This window comes from Jaculus jaculus, chromosome 6 (assembly GCF_020740685.1).
Source record: "Jaculus jaculus isolate mJacJac1 chromosome 6, mJacJac1.mat.Y.cur, whole genome shotgun sequence".
Taxonomy (NCBI): Eukaryota; Metazoa; Chordata; class Mammalia; order Rodentia; family Dipodidae; genus Jaculus; species Jaculus jaculus.
Genome location: NC_059107.1, coordinates 147,660,604 through 147,678,169, shown reverse-complemented (window position 1 = coordinate 147,678,169; position 17,566 = coordinate 147,660,604). Strand labels below are relative to the sequence as shown.

The window sequence follows — 17,566 nt, the reverse complement described above, 5'->3', positions numbered from 1 at the left end:
GCAAGCTAACACCTTTAACCACCGAGCTATCTCCCCAGTCCACATATCACTTTCTTTCTAATGTATGAAATTAATTCAGACGTTGCTGCAAAAGGGTATTCAAGGTGGGAGCTTATGAGTGTTATAGCCAGCTCTTCCTTGCTAGAGATTGGCTCACTCTCTTGTTGCTGTTTTCCACCCATTATGGCAGAAGTGATGTCCAGCCTCTACCATCTTTTCCCTGCCATCATGAAGCTTCCGCTCCAGACTATAAGCCAAAATAAAACCTTTTCTCCCTTCAGCTGCTTTTGGTTAGGTGCTTTGTCCTAGCAATGAGAAGCTAACTACAACAAAAAAATTGGTACGAGAGCCATTGATACGAGGGTCATTGCTGCTAGAAACCTAGCTGTGTGGCTTTTGATCTTTTGGAGCTGATTTGCAGGAGAAATGTGACAGGATTTTGAAACTTGGTTCTAAAAGATGCTTTGCAGTGCTCTAAGCAGAGCCTGATAGAACATTCTGGTCAGAATTGAAAGACTTAAATGTAGTAAGAACTGTGAACTGTGCAGGCTTGTCTTCTGAAGGGAAAATAGAGCTTTGTCCGAACTGGGATAGAGGCAGTTTGTGTGAGAGGCTAGCTGTGTTTTGCCTGTGTCCTGAGAACTTGGGCAGGTTTGAATTGAAAAGAAATGGAGTAGCATGAGCAGAAGGATATGGAACAGAGAGAACTGAAGATTTCAGGCTGGAGACTACAGCCTGCTTCAGCTGCAATTGTCTGAGATCACTACCATTGAGACTGAGCCAGCTTTTCTGCAGTGAGACAGAAGGAAGACTGCTGAGGTGTAGGGGCAGAAGCAGAACCCCAGAGACTTTGTCCCTGGTCACAGTTGTCGGACTTGGATACAGGACTGTAGGATTTGACATTTGGCCTGCTTGTTTTAGATTGTTCATTAGTTCAGTCTTTACTATGCCCAATGCCTTCTTTTTCAGGTTGAATGTTTACTCTGTGTCATTATGTATATTTAACTTGAGGGGTTTCTTTTGTTTGTTGGTTGGTTGGTTGGTTGGTTTTTTGAGGTAGAGTTTCACTCTAGCCCAGGATGACTTAGAATTCACTATGTAGTCTCAAGGTGGCCATTAATTCACACAGATCCTCCTACTTCTGCCTCCCAAGTGCTGGGATTAATGGTGCATGCCACCATGCCTGGCTTTAACTTGTGTTTTACTTATATAACCTTACAGTTAAGAGACTATATTCAGTTTCAGATGAGACCTTAGACTTTGGACTTTTTTTCCCCCAAGGTAGGGTTTCACTCTAGCCCAGACCTGGAATTCACTATGTAATCTCACGGTTGCCTTGAAGAACTCATGGCGATCCTCCTACCTCTGCCTCCTGAGCGCTGTGATTAAAGGTGTGTACCACCAGACCTGGCTGACTTTGAACTTTTGAACATTGATGAGATTCATTAAAAAAAAAGGGGGGGCTGGGGAGATGGCTTAGCAGTTAAGGCATTTTGCCTGCAAAGCCTAAGGACCTAAGTTTAATTCCCCAGGACCCACATAAGCCAGATAAACATAGTGACTCATGCATCTGGAGTTTGTTTGCAGTGGCAGGAAGCTCTGGAACATCCATTCTTCCTCCATCTGCCTCTTTCTCTCTCAAATAAGTAAATAAAAATAAAAATATTTTTAAAGCTATAGGGACTTTTGTTTTGTTTTGAGGTAGAGTTTCACTGTAGCCCAGGCTGTCCTGGAATTCACTATATAGTCTCAGGGTGGCCTCGAACTCATGGAAATCCTCCTACCTCTGCCTCCTGAGTCCTGGGATTAAAGGTGTGCACTGTCATGCCTAACTGAAGCTATGGGGACTTTTAAAGTTGGACTGGATGCATCATATACCCTGAAATGGTTATGCATTTACGGGGGCAATGGCTGGAATCTAGTGGTTTGAAGCAGATGTCCCCCATAAAATCATGTGTTTTGAATATTTGGTCCCCAGCTGATGACAGTCTGGGAGGTGGAGCCCTGCTGATGGAGGTGTGTTGTTGAAGGTGTGTTTAGGGGTGTTATAGCCAGCCCCCCCTTTGCCAGAACTCCGCTGACTCTCCTGCTGCTGCTGTCCACCTGTTGTGGTAGAGGTGGCGTCCAGCCCCTGCTCACGCCCTGCTTTGTCCTCCCATCGTGAAGCTTTCCCTCAAGACTCTAAGCCAAAATAGAACTTCTCCTCCCATCGGCTGCTTTTGGTTAGGTATTTTGTCCCAGCAACACAAAGGTAACTACCACACTGAGCTGTGTCCCCAGCCCCTAACAAAACAAACAAACAAAAACCATTTAAAAAGCAAGCACTGGAGAGGTGCTCAGTAGCTAAAGTACTTGCAGTGCAAGCACGGGAACCTGAGTTTGGAAGTTTGGATCCCCAGATCCCGCATAAGAGCTGGGGTGCGATGGAAGACAAGAGGCAGAATTCCCGGCGGTTCACGGATCAATGACTGGGAGCATGGATTGGTCAACAACAGGAAGAAGAAGCCCTCATATGAAATGGAATGTGAAAACCAAGGACCAACACGTGAAAGTTGCCCTTGACCTCTACATATATGCCATGGCATGTGCACATGTGCACTCACACGTGGTAACACATCATGCACACACACACACACATACACGCACACACAGAAATTGAGAAATCCAAAAAGATTCCAGGCACGGTGGTACCAGTACTTGGAAGGCTGAGGTGGGACAATCACTGTGAGTTTGAAGCCAGCAGTAGCTATAGAGTGAGTTCTAGGTCAGTCTGAACTACAGGGAGATCCTACCTCAAAAATAAATCCAGGGCTAGAGAGATGGCTTAGCGGTTAAGCGCTTGCCTGTGAAGCCTAAGGACCCCAGTTCAAGGCTCGGTTCCCCAGGTCCCACGTTAGCCAGATGCACAAGGGGGCGCACGCGTCTGGAGTTCGTTTACAGAGGCTGGAAGCTCTGGTGCACCCATTCTTTCTCTCTCTCTCTCTCTCTCTCTCTCCCTCCCTCTCTCCTTCTCTCTGTGGCTCTCAAATAAATAAATAAACAACAAAAAAAATAAATCCAAAAAGCAAAAGATTGAAGAAGGTAATTTACATGAAATGTTAAAAATTAAATATTCACAACTGAAGAAAACAAAGTTGTCAAAATCATAAAACATTTGTTACTTTTTGAAAATAGTCCTACACTAGAAGATAGGAAATATATTAGCTTTCAATAAACTAAATTATGTTGCTCCAGTGCATCTTTTTCATTACCATGTTATTTAATTAAAAAAAATACATATTTGCCAAGTTTTGTGGTACAGGCCTTTAATCCCAGCACTCAGGAGCCAGAGGTAGGAGGATCACTGTGAATTGGGCCTAAGACTACATAGTGAATTCCAGGTCAGACTGAGCTAGAGCAATACCCTCAATGGAAAAACCTTTTAAAAAATTTAAAAAGGGCTGGAGAGATGGCTTAGCAGTTAAGCGCTTGCCTGTGAAGCCTAAGGACCCCGGTTCGAGGCTCGGTTCCCCAGGTCCCACGTTAGCCAGATGCACAAGGGGGGCACACGCGTCTGGATGTTCGTTTGCAGAGGCTGGAAGCCCTGGCGCGCCCATTCTCTCCCTCTCCCTCTATCTGTCTTCCTCTCTGTGTCTGTCGCTCTCAAATAAATAAATTTAAAAAAAAAATTTAAAAAACCACACGTTAAAATGTTAAACATAGCTCATAGGCTAAAGGTCCTTGCTTGCAAATGTTAAGCGTACACCCCTTCAGTGGGCAGCCCCTACCACTGCCACTGGCAAAGGGCCCATCGTAGTGAGCAGATGGAGACAACAGCCCGGTGCAAGGAGGGTAATAAACACGAGCACATTCCTAACTCAGCTGTTTTACTCACCGGATTCCTGGCCACTAGGAAGTCTCCATCCGGAAGTCCTCTCGGGCTGGGCTCACCTCACCTTATCCAAGGCCGCAGCAGGATATTGTTCAATGTTGACTTTCACTCTGGTGTGTCCCTTGTTGGAACATCCAGTGGCTTTACTACATGTCCTCAAGAAATCTAGACCTCCAGATTGTAGAGATGGCTTAGCAGTTAAGGTACTTGTCTGTGGGGCCTAAGGACCCAGGTTCGACTCTCCAGGTCCCATATAAGTCAGATGCACATGGTGGTGCATGTATCTGGAGTTCGTTTGCAGTGGCTAGATGCCCTGGCATGCCCATTCTCTTTCTCTCTCTCTCTCTCTCTCTCTCTCATTTTCTCTGTCTCTACTAAATAATTTTTTTTTAAAAAAAGTCAGCCCAAGACCCTACATTAAAAAAAAAGGGCTGGAGAATGGCTTAGCAGTTAAGCGCGTGCCTGTGAAGCCTAAGGACCCTGATTTGAAGCTTGATTCCCCAGGACCCACGTTAGCCAGATGCACAAGGGGGCGCACGCGTCTGGAGTTCGTTTGCAGCAGCAGGAGGCCCTGGCGCGCCCATTCTCTCTCTATCTGCCTTCCTCTCTCTGTCTGTCGCTCTCAAATAAATAATTTTTTTTTAAAAGGTGGAAGTAGAGGAGAAACATCCAGAGGTTGCCCCATACAAATCCCCCGGCATGTGTTATGCCCACACACATACACACACACAAATAAAAACAGAACACAAAGGAAATCCTTCACAGGCATGCGCAGAAGCTAGCTTCCAAGGTGATTCTAGATCCTGTCAAGCTGACAATAAATGGAGCCCTCCTGGCCTCCTTCATCTCCTGCTCTAAACCGTATGCAGTTTACACATGTCAACTATAGATCCTAAGTGGACCCCGTTCCGCTAATAGTTTTATTTTAAAGAAATTCACAAATAGATGCTTTGAGAGCTATCTTGAACTGTTCTGTGCAGTTCATCTACTTTCATGGTGGAATATTTTTTGTATAAAACCTGTTATAATTGTGTTTCTTAAATTGACCCTGAGTGGCACTGATTTGAAATATACAGCATATATTAATGCATATGGTGTTAAAGAGTGGTAAGTATTGTTAATTTCATTTTCTTTTCTTTCTTTCTTTTTTTTTTTTTTTTTTTGGTTATTTTAAGGTAGGGTTTCACTCTAGTCCAGGATGACATGGAAGTCGCTATGTAGTCTCAGGGTAGCCTCAAACTCACCGTGATCCTCCTACCTCTGCTTCCCAAGTGCTGAGATTAAAGACGTGCGCCACCACTTCATTGTTCATTGTTAATGAAGGTTTTCATCAATTGAATTTATCTTAAGCTTGAAAAAAACATGTTATTGATACCAGATTCGGGGGTTCAGGAGGAGTTCTCCAGAATTTATGAACCATGAGTTTTGGGCTCTGTCCTAACTTTAATAAAGATTTAATAAAGACTGACTCAATAAGGATAAATTATTACTTGTTGTGTTTATTTAAGGGGAAATCACAAACTGTAGGGTGTATTTAAGGGAGATTGGGGCTCTAGGAAGAGAGGCTAAACACATGGGAAATAGGAAACATGCTCTCATGTGGCAAACACAGCATAGTTCGTGAGATCTATTTAAGAAAAATTGAGGCATTTAAAGAGAGACTAGCGTAAAGCAGCAAGCATATGGAAGAGAAACTGAAGCCTTTAAAGAGAAACTAAAGCTGTAAGCACAGGGAAACAGGTTTTTAAAAGAGAGAGGAGTCAAGCTGCAACCATGTGGAGGATGGAGCTTAGATGTATAGAGCCATGTGTGATGGCGCACGCCTTTAATCCCAGCACTTGGGAGGCAGAGATAGGAGTTCAAGGCCAGCGTTGGGCTATGGAATGAGTTCTAGATCAGCCTGAGCTAGAATGAAACCCTACCTCAGAAAAAAAAAAAAAAACCCTAAAAGAAAAAAAGAAACAATGTTATGTCCTCCCACCCAGCTGCATGGGGTGGGGGTAGAGGCCAAACTCACATGTGTCGGAGCAGGAGAGCCCCCCCAACCCCCCCCCACACACACACACAAGTAGGATCATACCAGAAGAGAGGCAGGGGCTGGAAGGCCACAGCCTTTAAAGCATCAGATTCGGATATGTAAGGGGATGAACTGACTGGCTAGTAAATTTGGAGGGTGGACCCCAGGGTGAGCCCACCCAGGTAATGCAGTAGACCGTGGGCAGCAGGTGACACTATAGATCAATCTAGATCAAACACAAGTTCCATCTCTGCCAAGAGTTCCTTTCTTGTGCCAGGGCCAGGTGGCATGCAAGGTGGCATCTCCTGGTTCTCTTTGAGCCTCAATCCCTAACTGAAACTGCCTTTAGAAAGCTAGCTTTAGATCTGGGTGTGGTGGCACATGCCTTTAATCCCAGCACTTGGGATGCAGAGATAGGAGGACTGCCATGAGTTCGAGGCCACCCTGAGACTCCATAGTGAATTCCAGGTCAGCCTGAGCTCGCTTTCTCCTATCCTCCTTTACTGTTGTTGCAAGTTTTGGTCCTGTATGTTTTTAAAATCCACAATACACTATTATTACTATTTTATACAGTTACTCTCTCCTTTCCATTGCCCTTCAGTACTTTAGATAAGAATTCAGCCTGCAAGGAGCTTCCAAAAGAGAAAATATCCTATGTACAAATACCAAAAAGAGATTGAGCCATCCATATGAGACACAGGCCAAAAATCTGCCCAGTGTAGAGGAGGAAATAATTTCTTGTACAGGAAGAAAGAAATCAGAAAAAAAAAAGCTACTCTTAGGGGTGACTGTGGAGGGTGCTGATGTTTGGTTGTGAACAAGCAGACTAGACAAACAAAACTCCACAGACTGGGTTGAGCCCCTCTGGCAGAGGGTGGAGGAGAAGGTGAAAGAAAGGAAGGAAAATACAGAAATTAGCCCATTCTCTGCACTGGGAAAGTGTAGGCTACACAGACAGGGTGCCTGGACCTTCATGGTGTCCTTGAGAACTTTTCTCCACCTCTCAACACAATTGCATGCAGTGTTGTGATCCAATCCTGAAACAGTCTTGTCTGAGTTTACTGCTTTGGGAGTGAAAGGTCCCATGTATTCCTATATCAGGAGACTGCAGAAAATGTCATGCACTGATCCAACAGGTGTTGGTCATGTGAGAAAGCCCCTAAAGAAAACTCCAACAGCTGGAGAGATGGCCTACAAAGCCAAAGGACCCAGGTTCAATGACCCAGGACCCATGCAAGGCAGATGCACAAGGTGGCACATGCATCTGGAGTTTGTTTGCAGTAGCTGGAGGCCCTGGTGTGCTCTTTGTCTCTCTCTCTCTCAAATAAATAAATAAATAATAAAAATAGCTTAAGCCAGGCGTGGTGGCTCATGCCTTTAATCCCTATACTTGAGAATCTGAGGTTAAAGGATTGCTATGAGTTTGAGGCCAGCCTGAGACTGATTCCAGGTCAGCCTCGGCTAGAACAAGACCCTACATGGAAAAACAAACAAAAAAAGAAAATATTAGAAAAAAATAAAGAAAGAAGGAAGGAAGAAAAAAAGAGGGAGAGGGAGAGGGGAGGAAGAGAGGGAAGAAGGAAGAAAGGAAGGAAGGAAGGAAGGAAGGAAGGAAGGAAGGAAGGAAGGAAGGAAGGAGGGAAGGGGGAAAGAAAGAAAGAAAGAAAGAAAGAAAGAAAGAAAGAAAGAAAGAAAGAAAGAAAGAAAGGAAGGAAGGAAGGAAGGAAGGAAGGAAGGAAGGAAGGAAGGAAATGACTGAGAGCTCTCTTTGGGATAGCAAGCAAGTCTGTTATATATAAAGGAATGAGAGTGTTTGCCATTAAGGGCCCTCAATTTGGGAAGCCAGCTAAGGGAACAGCGGGGTGGAAGAGGGACACAGGCAATTGTGTGTGGTTATACATATGAGCTGAGTTTGGGGACACCAGAAACATGGAAAGTCGTGGGTTGAGGGGTGCACACGAGATGCTCCTCTGCTCTTCAGTAAAGACGGTTGCAAGCCCGAAGCCCTTCCCTGGGTCCTGCCGTCCCAAGCAGGCATCTCAGAAGCAGCCTGGAGCCAATGTGTGCTGTGGCCACCGCATCCGCTTTGCCCTAGGAGTGAGCTCAGAAAAGTGAGCCAGAGTGAATGCTGAGGGTGGAAATTGTGCACACTGGTCAGCCAGCGTTGTTATAATTGGCTCTATCCTCAAATCACTCCTTCTGGCTGCCAGGCGAGCATCACAGAGAAGGACCTCCCCCTCCACAGGCTGAAGGGAGATCACTTGTTTTTTTGTGTTTTTTTTTTTTTTTTTTTTTTGAGATCCTTGTCTCAGCCTCTAAGTTCTGGAAATACAGGCATGTAACACCACACCCAACTCCTTTCTTTTTTTTTTTTTTAATCATTTTGTAAAATATTTTACTTATTTATTTTTGAGGAGAGGCAAATAGAAAGAATGAACACGCCAGGGGCCTCCGCCTCCAGCCACTGCAAATGAACTCCAGTTGCACGCACCACCTTGTGCATCTGGCTTTACGTGGGTACTGGGGAACCAAACCTGGGTCCTTTAGTTTTGCAGGCAAGTGCCTTAACTGCTGAGCCATCTCTCCAGCCCTCTTTTTAGCATTTTTTAAGATCACTAATTAGTAATTCTCTGGATCATTCCAAATTTGCTTTTGTCTCTCTCTGCTTGTGTGTGTGTAATATAGTGTAGTATAGTGTGTGTGGTATTTGGACATGTATGTGCCCATTTGGTGCCCATGAGCTCACCTGTGCTGTGGAGCACTCACCTACAGTGGCTGGAAGGAACAGATGTCCCCTCTGAAGGGTTAATAGTCTTCCCTGAAAACTAAAGGGAACTAAAGAGTTAATAACTATCCCTAAGACCAGCAGGCAATAAAGAAGCCACAGAGGCCTGCGGCCTTGACAGGCTCGTCTGGCTCCTCTACTCCCGATTGATAAACCTCCCTTAGCTCAGAAAACCTTGGGGGAACAGAAACTGTATGCTGGGGTATCCTCCCTAGACAATTTGGCTAAAAAAAAAAAAAAAAAAAGCAGCTTATTTTGAGCAAGGACACAAAAAACTATAGTTCCTTATCTACTTCCCCTGGACCTTTTCCTTAGGATCCTCCTAATAAACTTGCACCCCAGCCTGGCTCAGTCCTTCAGCCTTCATCCCACAGGAAGGCTGCCAGCCCTCACTGTTTTACTCAATAAACTGTAGAGATCAAGTCTGGTGTTCTCTTTTGCTTTTTCCTGCTTAAGCATGAGGCTTGAGTTTGTCTGAAACCACCAGAGCTCAACTCTGCAGATCCCACATAAAACAGCTAAGCATGTTTCCCACCGAGGAGCAGAGACCAGGGAATCACTAGGGCCCCTCAAGCTCTGGAATCAGCAAAGAGAGTCTGACTAAAACAAGAATGGGGACTGGAAAAATGGCTTAGTGGTTAAGCCCTTGCCTGTGAAGCCTAAGGACCCTGGTTCGAGGCTCGATTCCCCAGTGCCCATGTAAACCAGACGCACAAGGTGGCACATGCATCTGGAATTCGTTTGCAGTGGCTGGAGGCCCTGATGCTCCCATTCTCTCTCTGCCTCTTTCTTTCTCTGTCTCTCTCAAATAAATGAATGAATAAAAATAAACAAAATTAATTTTAAAAAATTAAATGAAAAAAAAAGACCAGGCAGAAAACAGATAAAGGGTGACAACCGATATTTGCCACCATAGACCAGTGCTCCTCTCTGCTGGTGGGCATATGGGGTGTCACACAAAGACGCACCCTTGCAAACACACCACATTACATACACCCAAGCAAAAGTAAAAATAATAAAGAATGTGATTAGCCAAGAGTGGTGGCACAGGCCTTAAATCCCAGTACTCAGCAGGCAGTATCACAGCGAGTTTGAGGCCACCTGAGACTAATTACATAGTGAATTCCGGGCTAGAGTGAGATACTACCTCAACAAAACACAAACAGTGAGATTAGATCACTGTGGAAAAACCAATTCAAAATGAATCAAAGACTTTAATGTCAGGTCTGTCTGAAACTGAAAATACTAGAGGGAAACACTTCATGATATTGGCTCAGGCAAAGATTTTTCTGAAATGAAGTCTAATGGATCAGTAAATAAAAATAAAAATTTATCATTGGAATTACACATAACTAAAAAGCTTTCGTACAGCACAGGAAGCAGTCCACAGAGACAGTCTATAAGATGGGAGGAAATCTTTGCCTTCTATACATCTGCTAGATAATGTGTAAACTGTAGAAAGACCATTAAAAGTTAACAATAAATCAATAATTAATTCAATCAATAAATGGGTAAATTATCTTAACAGACACTTTTCAAAAAATGTGCAAATGGTCAATAGACCTATGAAACAATACTCAACAGCTTCAGCCATCAGGGAAATGCAAATTAAACTGATATCAAGATTGTATCAGTGAAGGCTGGAGAGATGGCTTAGCAGTTAAGTTGCTTGCCTTCAAAGCCCAAGAACCCAGGTTTGATTCTCCAGTACTCATGTAAGCCAGATGCACAAGGTGGTGCATGAGTCTGGAGTTTGTTTACAGTGGCTAGAAGCCCTGGTGCACCCATTCTGTTTCTCTTTCTCTCCCTCCCTCCCTCTCTCTGTAATAAATAAATAAATAAGTTATTTATTTAAGTTTATATAAGTTAGTTATTTATTTATTTATTTATTTATTTATTTATTTATTTATTTATTTATATATAGAGAGAAATGGTGTGCCAAAGCCTCAGCCACTGAAATCAAACCCCAGAGGCTTGCACCACCTAGTGGGCATGTACGACCTTGTGCTTGGCTCACCTCTGTGCAGCGGGATAATGTGGGATCTGGAGAGTTGAACATGGGTCTTTAGGCTTCACAGGCAAGTGCCTTAACTGCTAAGCCATCTCTCCAGCCCAATAAAATATTAAAAAAAAAGAAAAGGTGCTAGGGAGGGTGGCTCCCAACAACGTGGGAGATACGTCCGTATGAAAATGACAGAGAAACTCATTTAATCTACATAGTAAATGAGTTCATAATAAAAGTTATGTGGATGGAGTGATGGCTCTGTTGGTAAAGCTCTCACCTGACAAACCTGAAGGCTTGAGTTGCAATCCCCAGAATCCAGGTTCTGGCTGCACCAGAACAGACGACTGGTAGGTGAAGACAGGTGGACCCTCAAGGCAAAATGGTAGGTAGACTTGTAGCAATCAGTCAACTCTGGGTGTAGTCAGAGACCTTGTCTCAGGAATAAGTAAGGAGGAGAGCCTTTGATGAAGGAAGGCACTGAGCCTTGACTCCTGGCCTCCACACACACATGCACACATGTGTGTACGTACATGCACCTGTACACAGATGTGCACCCACATACATGCACGCCATACACATACACATGGGATGGCTTAGCAGTTAAGGCATTTGTCTGCAAAGCCAAAGGACCCAGGTTCGATTCTGTAGCTCATTTGCAGTGGCTGGAGCCCTGGCGCACCCATCCTCTTTCTCTCTCTCCCTCCCTCTCTTTCTCTCTGTCAAATAAATAAATTAAAATTAAAAATTTAAAAAAAACAGTTGAGCAAAAGAACAGAGAAATAAAACTAAATGCCAAGCTGCAGGTGGCTCTGACTGCCAGGCTGAGTTCTCTGTGCGACAAGTGTCTGCGTGTGTGCGTCTTGAAGAGGGGCCAAGGACAAGCGCATGTCTGGCTTATCTAACGGGGTGGGGGACAGCTCTGCAAAGCTCAGTGGACACTATCTCACCACCCCTCTCGTGTCACTAGGAGCTAGCTACCAGGATCTTGGTGTAGCGAAGGCTCCCTTGCCTTGTCTTGCTTAGCTTGTGCCATACAGCAACCGTGCCTGTCGCCTCCCCTGGGTGGTGTGATGGATGTGATTTAGGATGTCAGATTGACCATTCCTACCAAGGTACATCTCTATGAAACTCCGAGGGTCTGAGAAACTGCTAGAAGAACCCCCTCCCCAGCTAGTGAGTGCCTAGGCCACTGATGGAATTCAAGGAGGGGGCGGAAAGCTGCCCAGATGGCCACTGGCGATGGGCAGGTCTGGAGGTCCAGCGCGCACCCTGGATGCAGGAAAGTGCCCTGACTGAGCGCACGGGATTTGCCTCTGGAGCTTGGGGCGTGGCCGAGTGACGATGGGCGTGGCCCTCCCGCCGAGGGGGCGTGGCCGAGAGAGCCGGGTGTCACTCCCCCTCCCTCCACCCCCTCACCCCCCATCCCCGCCGGGCAGCGTAAGCAAGACGGAGCTCGGACCATCCAGGCTGCAGGCCGCGCCCACGCCGTGCCCACCGCGCTTCTTTCCAGCATGCTGTGGCGGGGCGGCCAGGCGCTCCGGCGCTTCTCCACGGGCCCGGTGAGTCCAGCCGGGCCGAGCGTCCTGCCTCCTCCGGGCCAGCTTCCCAAACCCCCAGAGGCTGGAGGACTCGGGTCGGTGGGGGTTAAGTGTGAACAGCGATGCTTAGAGCTTGCAGAAATAACAAGACAGCGTTTGTAAAAACTGGGAGACCAAGGAGAAAGATCCGGGAAGGGGTCCCGATGGGAATTAGCGAGCAAGCCATTGTCTCTCTACCGGGAACGAGTTGGAGATGTGGTCTTTGATGTGCCACGTCTGGGCCGGGGTAACAAGGTGGGAACCCGCAGCGGGAAAGGAGGATGGAGTCAAGTTGGCTTTCCCTTTTCATTTCCATGGTGAGATTCCCCCCGGTCCAGAAATGAGCAGTCCATCAAGGCAGCCTGGGCAGCCTTGGGAGGACCAAACGCCGAGCACCGGGCGCTGGGGCTGTGAGCCGGGTGTCCCTGCGCCGGGCCGGGGCGCCGTTTCCACGATCTGCAGCCACGCTGGAGCACCGTGGAAGTGTAGAGGCGGAACGGAGCCCTGGCCCGGCGCCGCGGCGTGGAATTGCATCAGCTCGTTCACAAATGGAGCGGGAGCCAGCCGACACGTTGCATGTGGCTTGCCTTCAGCCCTTCGAGGGGCCTCAGAGGCGGTCCCTTTCCGAGTCAACAGATTCTGAGCGTGGACCCCGAGTGCATTCTGTCTCTTATAAGCAGTGCGTCCTGGCAGTGTTATGGAAGATGTTTTTCCCCTTGTTTCTTCTTCTGACAATACCATATGTTAAAAAAAAAAAAAAAAAAAAAGGAAGCAGTGTCTTGGGTAGCACTAAGAATTGTCCCAAACTTGCATAAATGGCAAAGTTTTGTGTCCATTAGACACAAATAATCAGAATTCATTTTTGTTCCTTACAGTCCATTCTAGCTACTTTGGGGAAATGCCTTGTCTGCCTGGACTTAAAAAATATTAATATTTTGCCTGCTCTCCTACTCAGTACATGGACCCTTCCTCAGTGTCTCTCACCAATGCTCTTTGGAATGTGGTGGGTTGCTACAGAGGGCAGGGGGCTTGTGGCTCCTTCGCTTGCCTCTGTCAGGACTTTTTAACCACATAGTTTTTGCTGGAAAGCAGAAAGGAAAGTCTTGAAGAACAGGAATGTTTCCAAAGTGGAAGTTTGCATAAGATTTTAGCAATTAAAAGTGCACATCAGCCTGGGTGTGGTGGCACATGCCTTTATTCCCAGCACTGGGAGGTGGAGGTATAAGGATCGCTGTGAGTTCAAGGCCAGCCTCAGACGACAGTGTAGGTCACTCCAGGCTACAGTGAGACCCTTCGCTGAAAAAAAAACAAATTTCAGCACTTTAAAAGTGCACATCTGGGGCTGGAGAGATGGCTTAGTGATTAAGCGCTTGTCTGCGAAGCCTAAGGACCCTGGTTCAAGGCTCGATCCCCCAGGACTCACATAAACCAGGTGCACAATGTGGCGCATACATCTGGAGTTCGTTTGCAGTGGCCGGAGGCCCTGGTGTGCCCATTCTCTTGCTTTATCTCTCTGTCTCTTTCTCTGTCTGTCTCTCTCTCAAATAAATAAATAAATATAAATGCACATCCCAGGTGGCAAATAGCTTAAGCAAAAACAAAGCTAGGGGACACCCCAGGCTGTCCCAGGGTCTGACTGTCCCCTAGAGTACATGAGGAAAGGCAGGGACAGATAGGGTTGGAAAGCAGGCAGGTTTCTCCTTGGCCAAAAGTCATGAAACATAAAGGAAGAATGGGGGCTGTTTTATTCCGTAGAAAAATAGTAGTCTATGTGTTTTATTTTAAAGGTTTAGAGAGATTTTATTAGATTAAGAGAAGAAAAGAAGAGAAAGGACAGAGAACTCCTGCCTTCTTGGAGTCTATCTTTTAGACTCTTCTCCATAAGAACTATTTAAAATCTAGCATGGCTGATTAGAATATTAGAAAACGGGGCTAGAGAGATGGCTTAGCAGTTAAGGCACTTGTCTGTGAAGCCTGAGGATCTAGGTTCAACTCCCCAAAACCCACATAAGCCAGATGCACATGGTGGTACATGTGGAGTTCGTTTGCAATGACTAGAAGCCCTGGTGCACCCATTTTCTCTCTTTCTCTCTCTCTTTCTTTCTCTCCCTCCCTCTCTCTTTCTATAATAAATAAATAAATAATAAAAAAGAATATTAGATGATGAAGCTGGGCCTGCTTTGATCCCAGCACTCAGGAGGTTGAAGTAGGAGGATCTTGTTGAGTTCTAGGCCAGCCTGTGTTACACAGTGAGTTCTAAGTCAGCCTAGGCTAGAGTGAGACCCTAACCTCAGAAAGAAAAAAAAACAAAACCCAAACAAACAAAAAATATTAGAAAACAATATATTTACCTTGGGAGACTGTTTAGCAATTTGTTACATGGTTATGCAACATACATACCATAAATACAAATACAGCAGTCACATTCCTAGGCATTTTTGTTTCTTTCTGTGGTGTTTGGGATCCAACATGGCCTCTAATATGCTTAGGTAAATACTGTACCACTGATCTATATCCTCCATCCCACACTCCTGGGTATTTACCCAAGACAAATAATGCCTTATGTATACACACACACACACACACACAATTTATAAATGTTTACAGGGCCTTTATTCATCAGCAGCCCAAACTGGAAAAGCCTTAATTGCCCTCAGTCATGACAAGATAAACAAACTGTGACATAACCATACGTAAAATGGGATCTTATTTGGGGTGGGAGGGATGAACATCTGATCCATGGTGTGGATAAGGAAACTCAAATGTGTATGTTAGGTGTAAGAAGTCAGACTTGGGCTGGAGAGATGGATTAGTGGTTAAGGCACTTGCCTAAGAAGCCTGAGGACCCATGTTCGACTCTCCAGATCCCATTTAAGCCCGATGCACAAAGGTGAGGCAAGCGCAAGGTCACACATGCCCACTAGGTGGTGCAAGCACCTGGAGTTTGATTGTAATGGCTGAGGCCCTGGTGCGCCAATTCTCTCTCTCTCTCTTTCTGAAAACAAAAAGCAGCAGCACTCAGATTTGTCCAGTGTGGTGGCGCCCGCCTTTAATCCCAGCACCCAGGAGGCAGAGGTAGGAGGATCGCTGTGAGTTTGAGGCCACTCTAAGATTACAAAGTGAATTCTAGTCAGCCTGAGCTAGAGTGAGACCCTACCTTGAAAAAAAAAAGAAAAAAAAAGTCAGACTCAAAAGTCTACAAATTTTGCAATTTGATAGATTTGACACTTTGGAAAGGATGAAACTACAAGGCCAGAAGGAAGACCAATCATCAGGCAGGAATGGTAGGGAGGAGAGACCATTAATAGACATAAGAGAATTGTTAGGGTTGCTGGACCTTCTATGTCTTGGTTGCAGTAGTGGTTATGTTACTGTCTTTGTCAAAACTCACAGGATTATACATGAGAAAATGTTTATTTTAGTATACCCAAAGTACATCTTTGCTTTAGTCTGTTTATTTATTTATTTATTTTTACAAAAGAGTAGAGGCTAGGAACTTTATAAAGAAAAAAAAGGGCCAGGCCTGGTGGCGCACACCTTTAATCTCAGCACTCAGGAGGCAGAGGTAGGAGGATCGCCGTGAGTTCAAGGCCACCCTGAGCCTACATAGTGAATTCCAGGTCAGCCTGAGCTGAAGGGAGACCCTATCTCAGAAAACCAGGAAAAAAAAAAAAAAAAAAGGTTTATTTGTCTTACAGTTCTGGAGTGCTGGCATCTTCTTGGTTCTGGTGAGGGCCTCGGGGAGATGCCATCGCAAGGGTAGGCCACATTGGAGAGTGACGATGATGTCTCCCCCATCCCTCCAAGTCTTCAAAATATTCGCAGGTCACCAGTTGGGCTCCAGGAGCTCTCTCTCATCCACTGTGCTGTTCTCCCTCTTCTGGTCTGTCCTGCCGATAGTTTCCCATGAGGACATTCCTCTTTTAAAAATAGTTTATTCAGCCAGACATGGTGACGCACACCTTTGATCCCAACACTCGGGAGGCAGAGGTAGGAGGATTGTGAGTTCAAGGCCACCCTGAGACTACATAGTGAATTCCAGGTCAGCCTGGGCTAGGGTGAGACCCTACCTTGAAAACAAAAAAAACAAAAAAAAAATTAAATTAACTTTAAATATATATATATATATATATATATATATATATATATATATATATATATTAGTTTTTGAGAAAAGTGTTATTTATTTGCAAGCCGAGAGAGAGAATAAATATGGGCATTCCAGGGCCTCATGCCACTGCAAACAAACTTGACGATGTGTCACTATGTACATCTGGCTTTACATGGGTCCTGGGGAATTAAACGTAACCTGGCAGGTCTTGCAACCAATTGCCTTTAACCACTGAGCTATCTCCCCAGCTCTATTTTTGTCTCCCCGATGCCCATGAAAATGCATTGAGGGTTGGGGACACAGCTTGGTAATAAAACACTTGCCTAGCATGTACGAGAGACCCTTACTTGGATCCCCAGCCAGCACAAGAGAAAAATCTTGGCCAATTATCCAAGACAGTTGACATAAATATTCTCTTTCCATAATGGTACAGTAAGAAAACCAAGCTATACCGGTTTGTTGTTTATGGTGGGATCCAAAAATCCTGCCAAGATTTAATTCTGTGTAAGGCATAATGTGTTGTTCCCATTCATGTGAGAGATGGTTGTACTGGCCATGCTGTGTATGTGTGTGTGTGTGTGTGTGTGTGTGTGTGTGTGTGTGTGCACGCCTGAGTGCATGTGTATATACATCTGGAGGCCACAGTAAGTGTCTTCCTCGATTGCTGTCCACCTTATTTACCGAGGCAGAGCTGCCCAATTTAGCTAGTATAGCTAGCCAGCCCTAGCAATCCCCTGCCTCTGCCTTCTGAGCACTGGGATGACAGGCCAGTCTCCATAACCACCTGGCATGTGCATTTTGGCCATGGGCTTTTACACTACTCTAAATATATCCTGTGGCTATTCTGAACATCATCCGCTATGAAGTCAGCCGTTACTTTTGCCCTCTGTGTATTCCGTTAGCAAACATAGGAGACATGCCTCCTTGGAGCACGTTCATGCCTCGGCAGAATCGCCCGAGAGATCTGCTAACCCAAAACGAAACCGTGCGCTGTCCTGCCTAAAGCCACCCAGCAACTTCCACAGCCGTCACAATCAAGGTCCCAATTATTGGACACCAACAAAGCCCTCTGCACTGCCTCTCTCTTGGGTAGCATTTGTCACCACTCTGTGACTCCCAGTACTGGACACACTGGGCCCATTCAGTTGTTTCTTTGTAATGAATAACTGCTCCCTCTGCTAGAACTTCGCAGGGAGTCTT

The 17,566-nt window shown here is 45.5% G+C and overlaps 1 protein-coding gene across 1 annotated transcript in view; it reads left to right on the top strand.

Annotated features, from left to right (window-relative positions):
• Positions 1-12,115: 12,115 nt before the first annotated feature.
• Aldh1l2 (aldehyde dehydrogenase 1 family member L2) overlaps positions 12,116-17,566 on the top strand; it is a 67,994-nt gene continuing 62,543 nt past the window's right edge. The window contains exon 1 of the mRNA XM_045153051.1: positions 12,116-12,237. Coding sequence (XP_045008986.1) covers positions 12,190-12,237 — 48 coding nt within the window. The 5' untranslated portion in view covers positions 12,116-12,189. The remainder of the gene's footprint in view (positions 12,238-17,566) is intronic.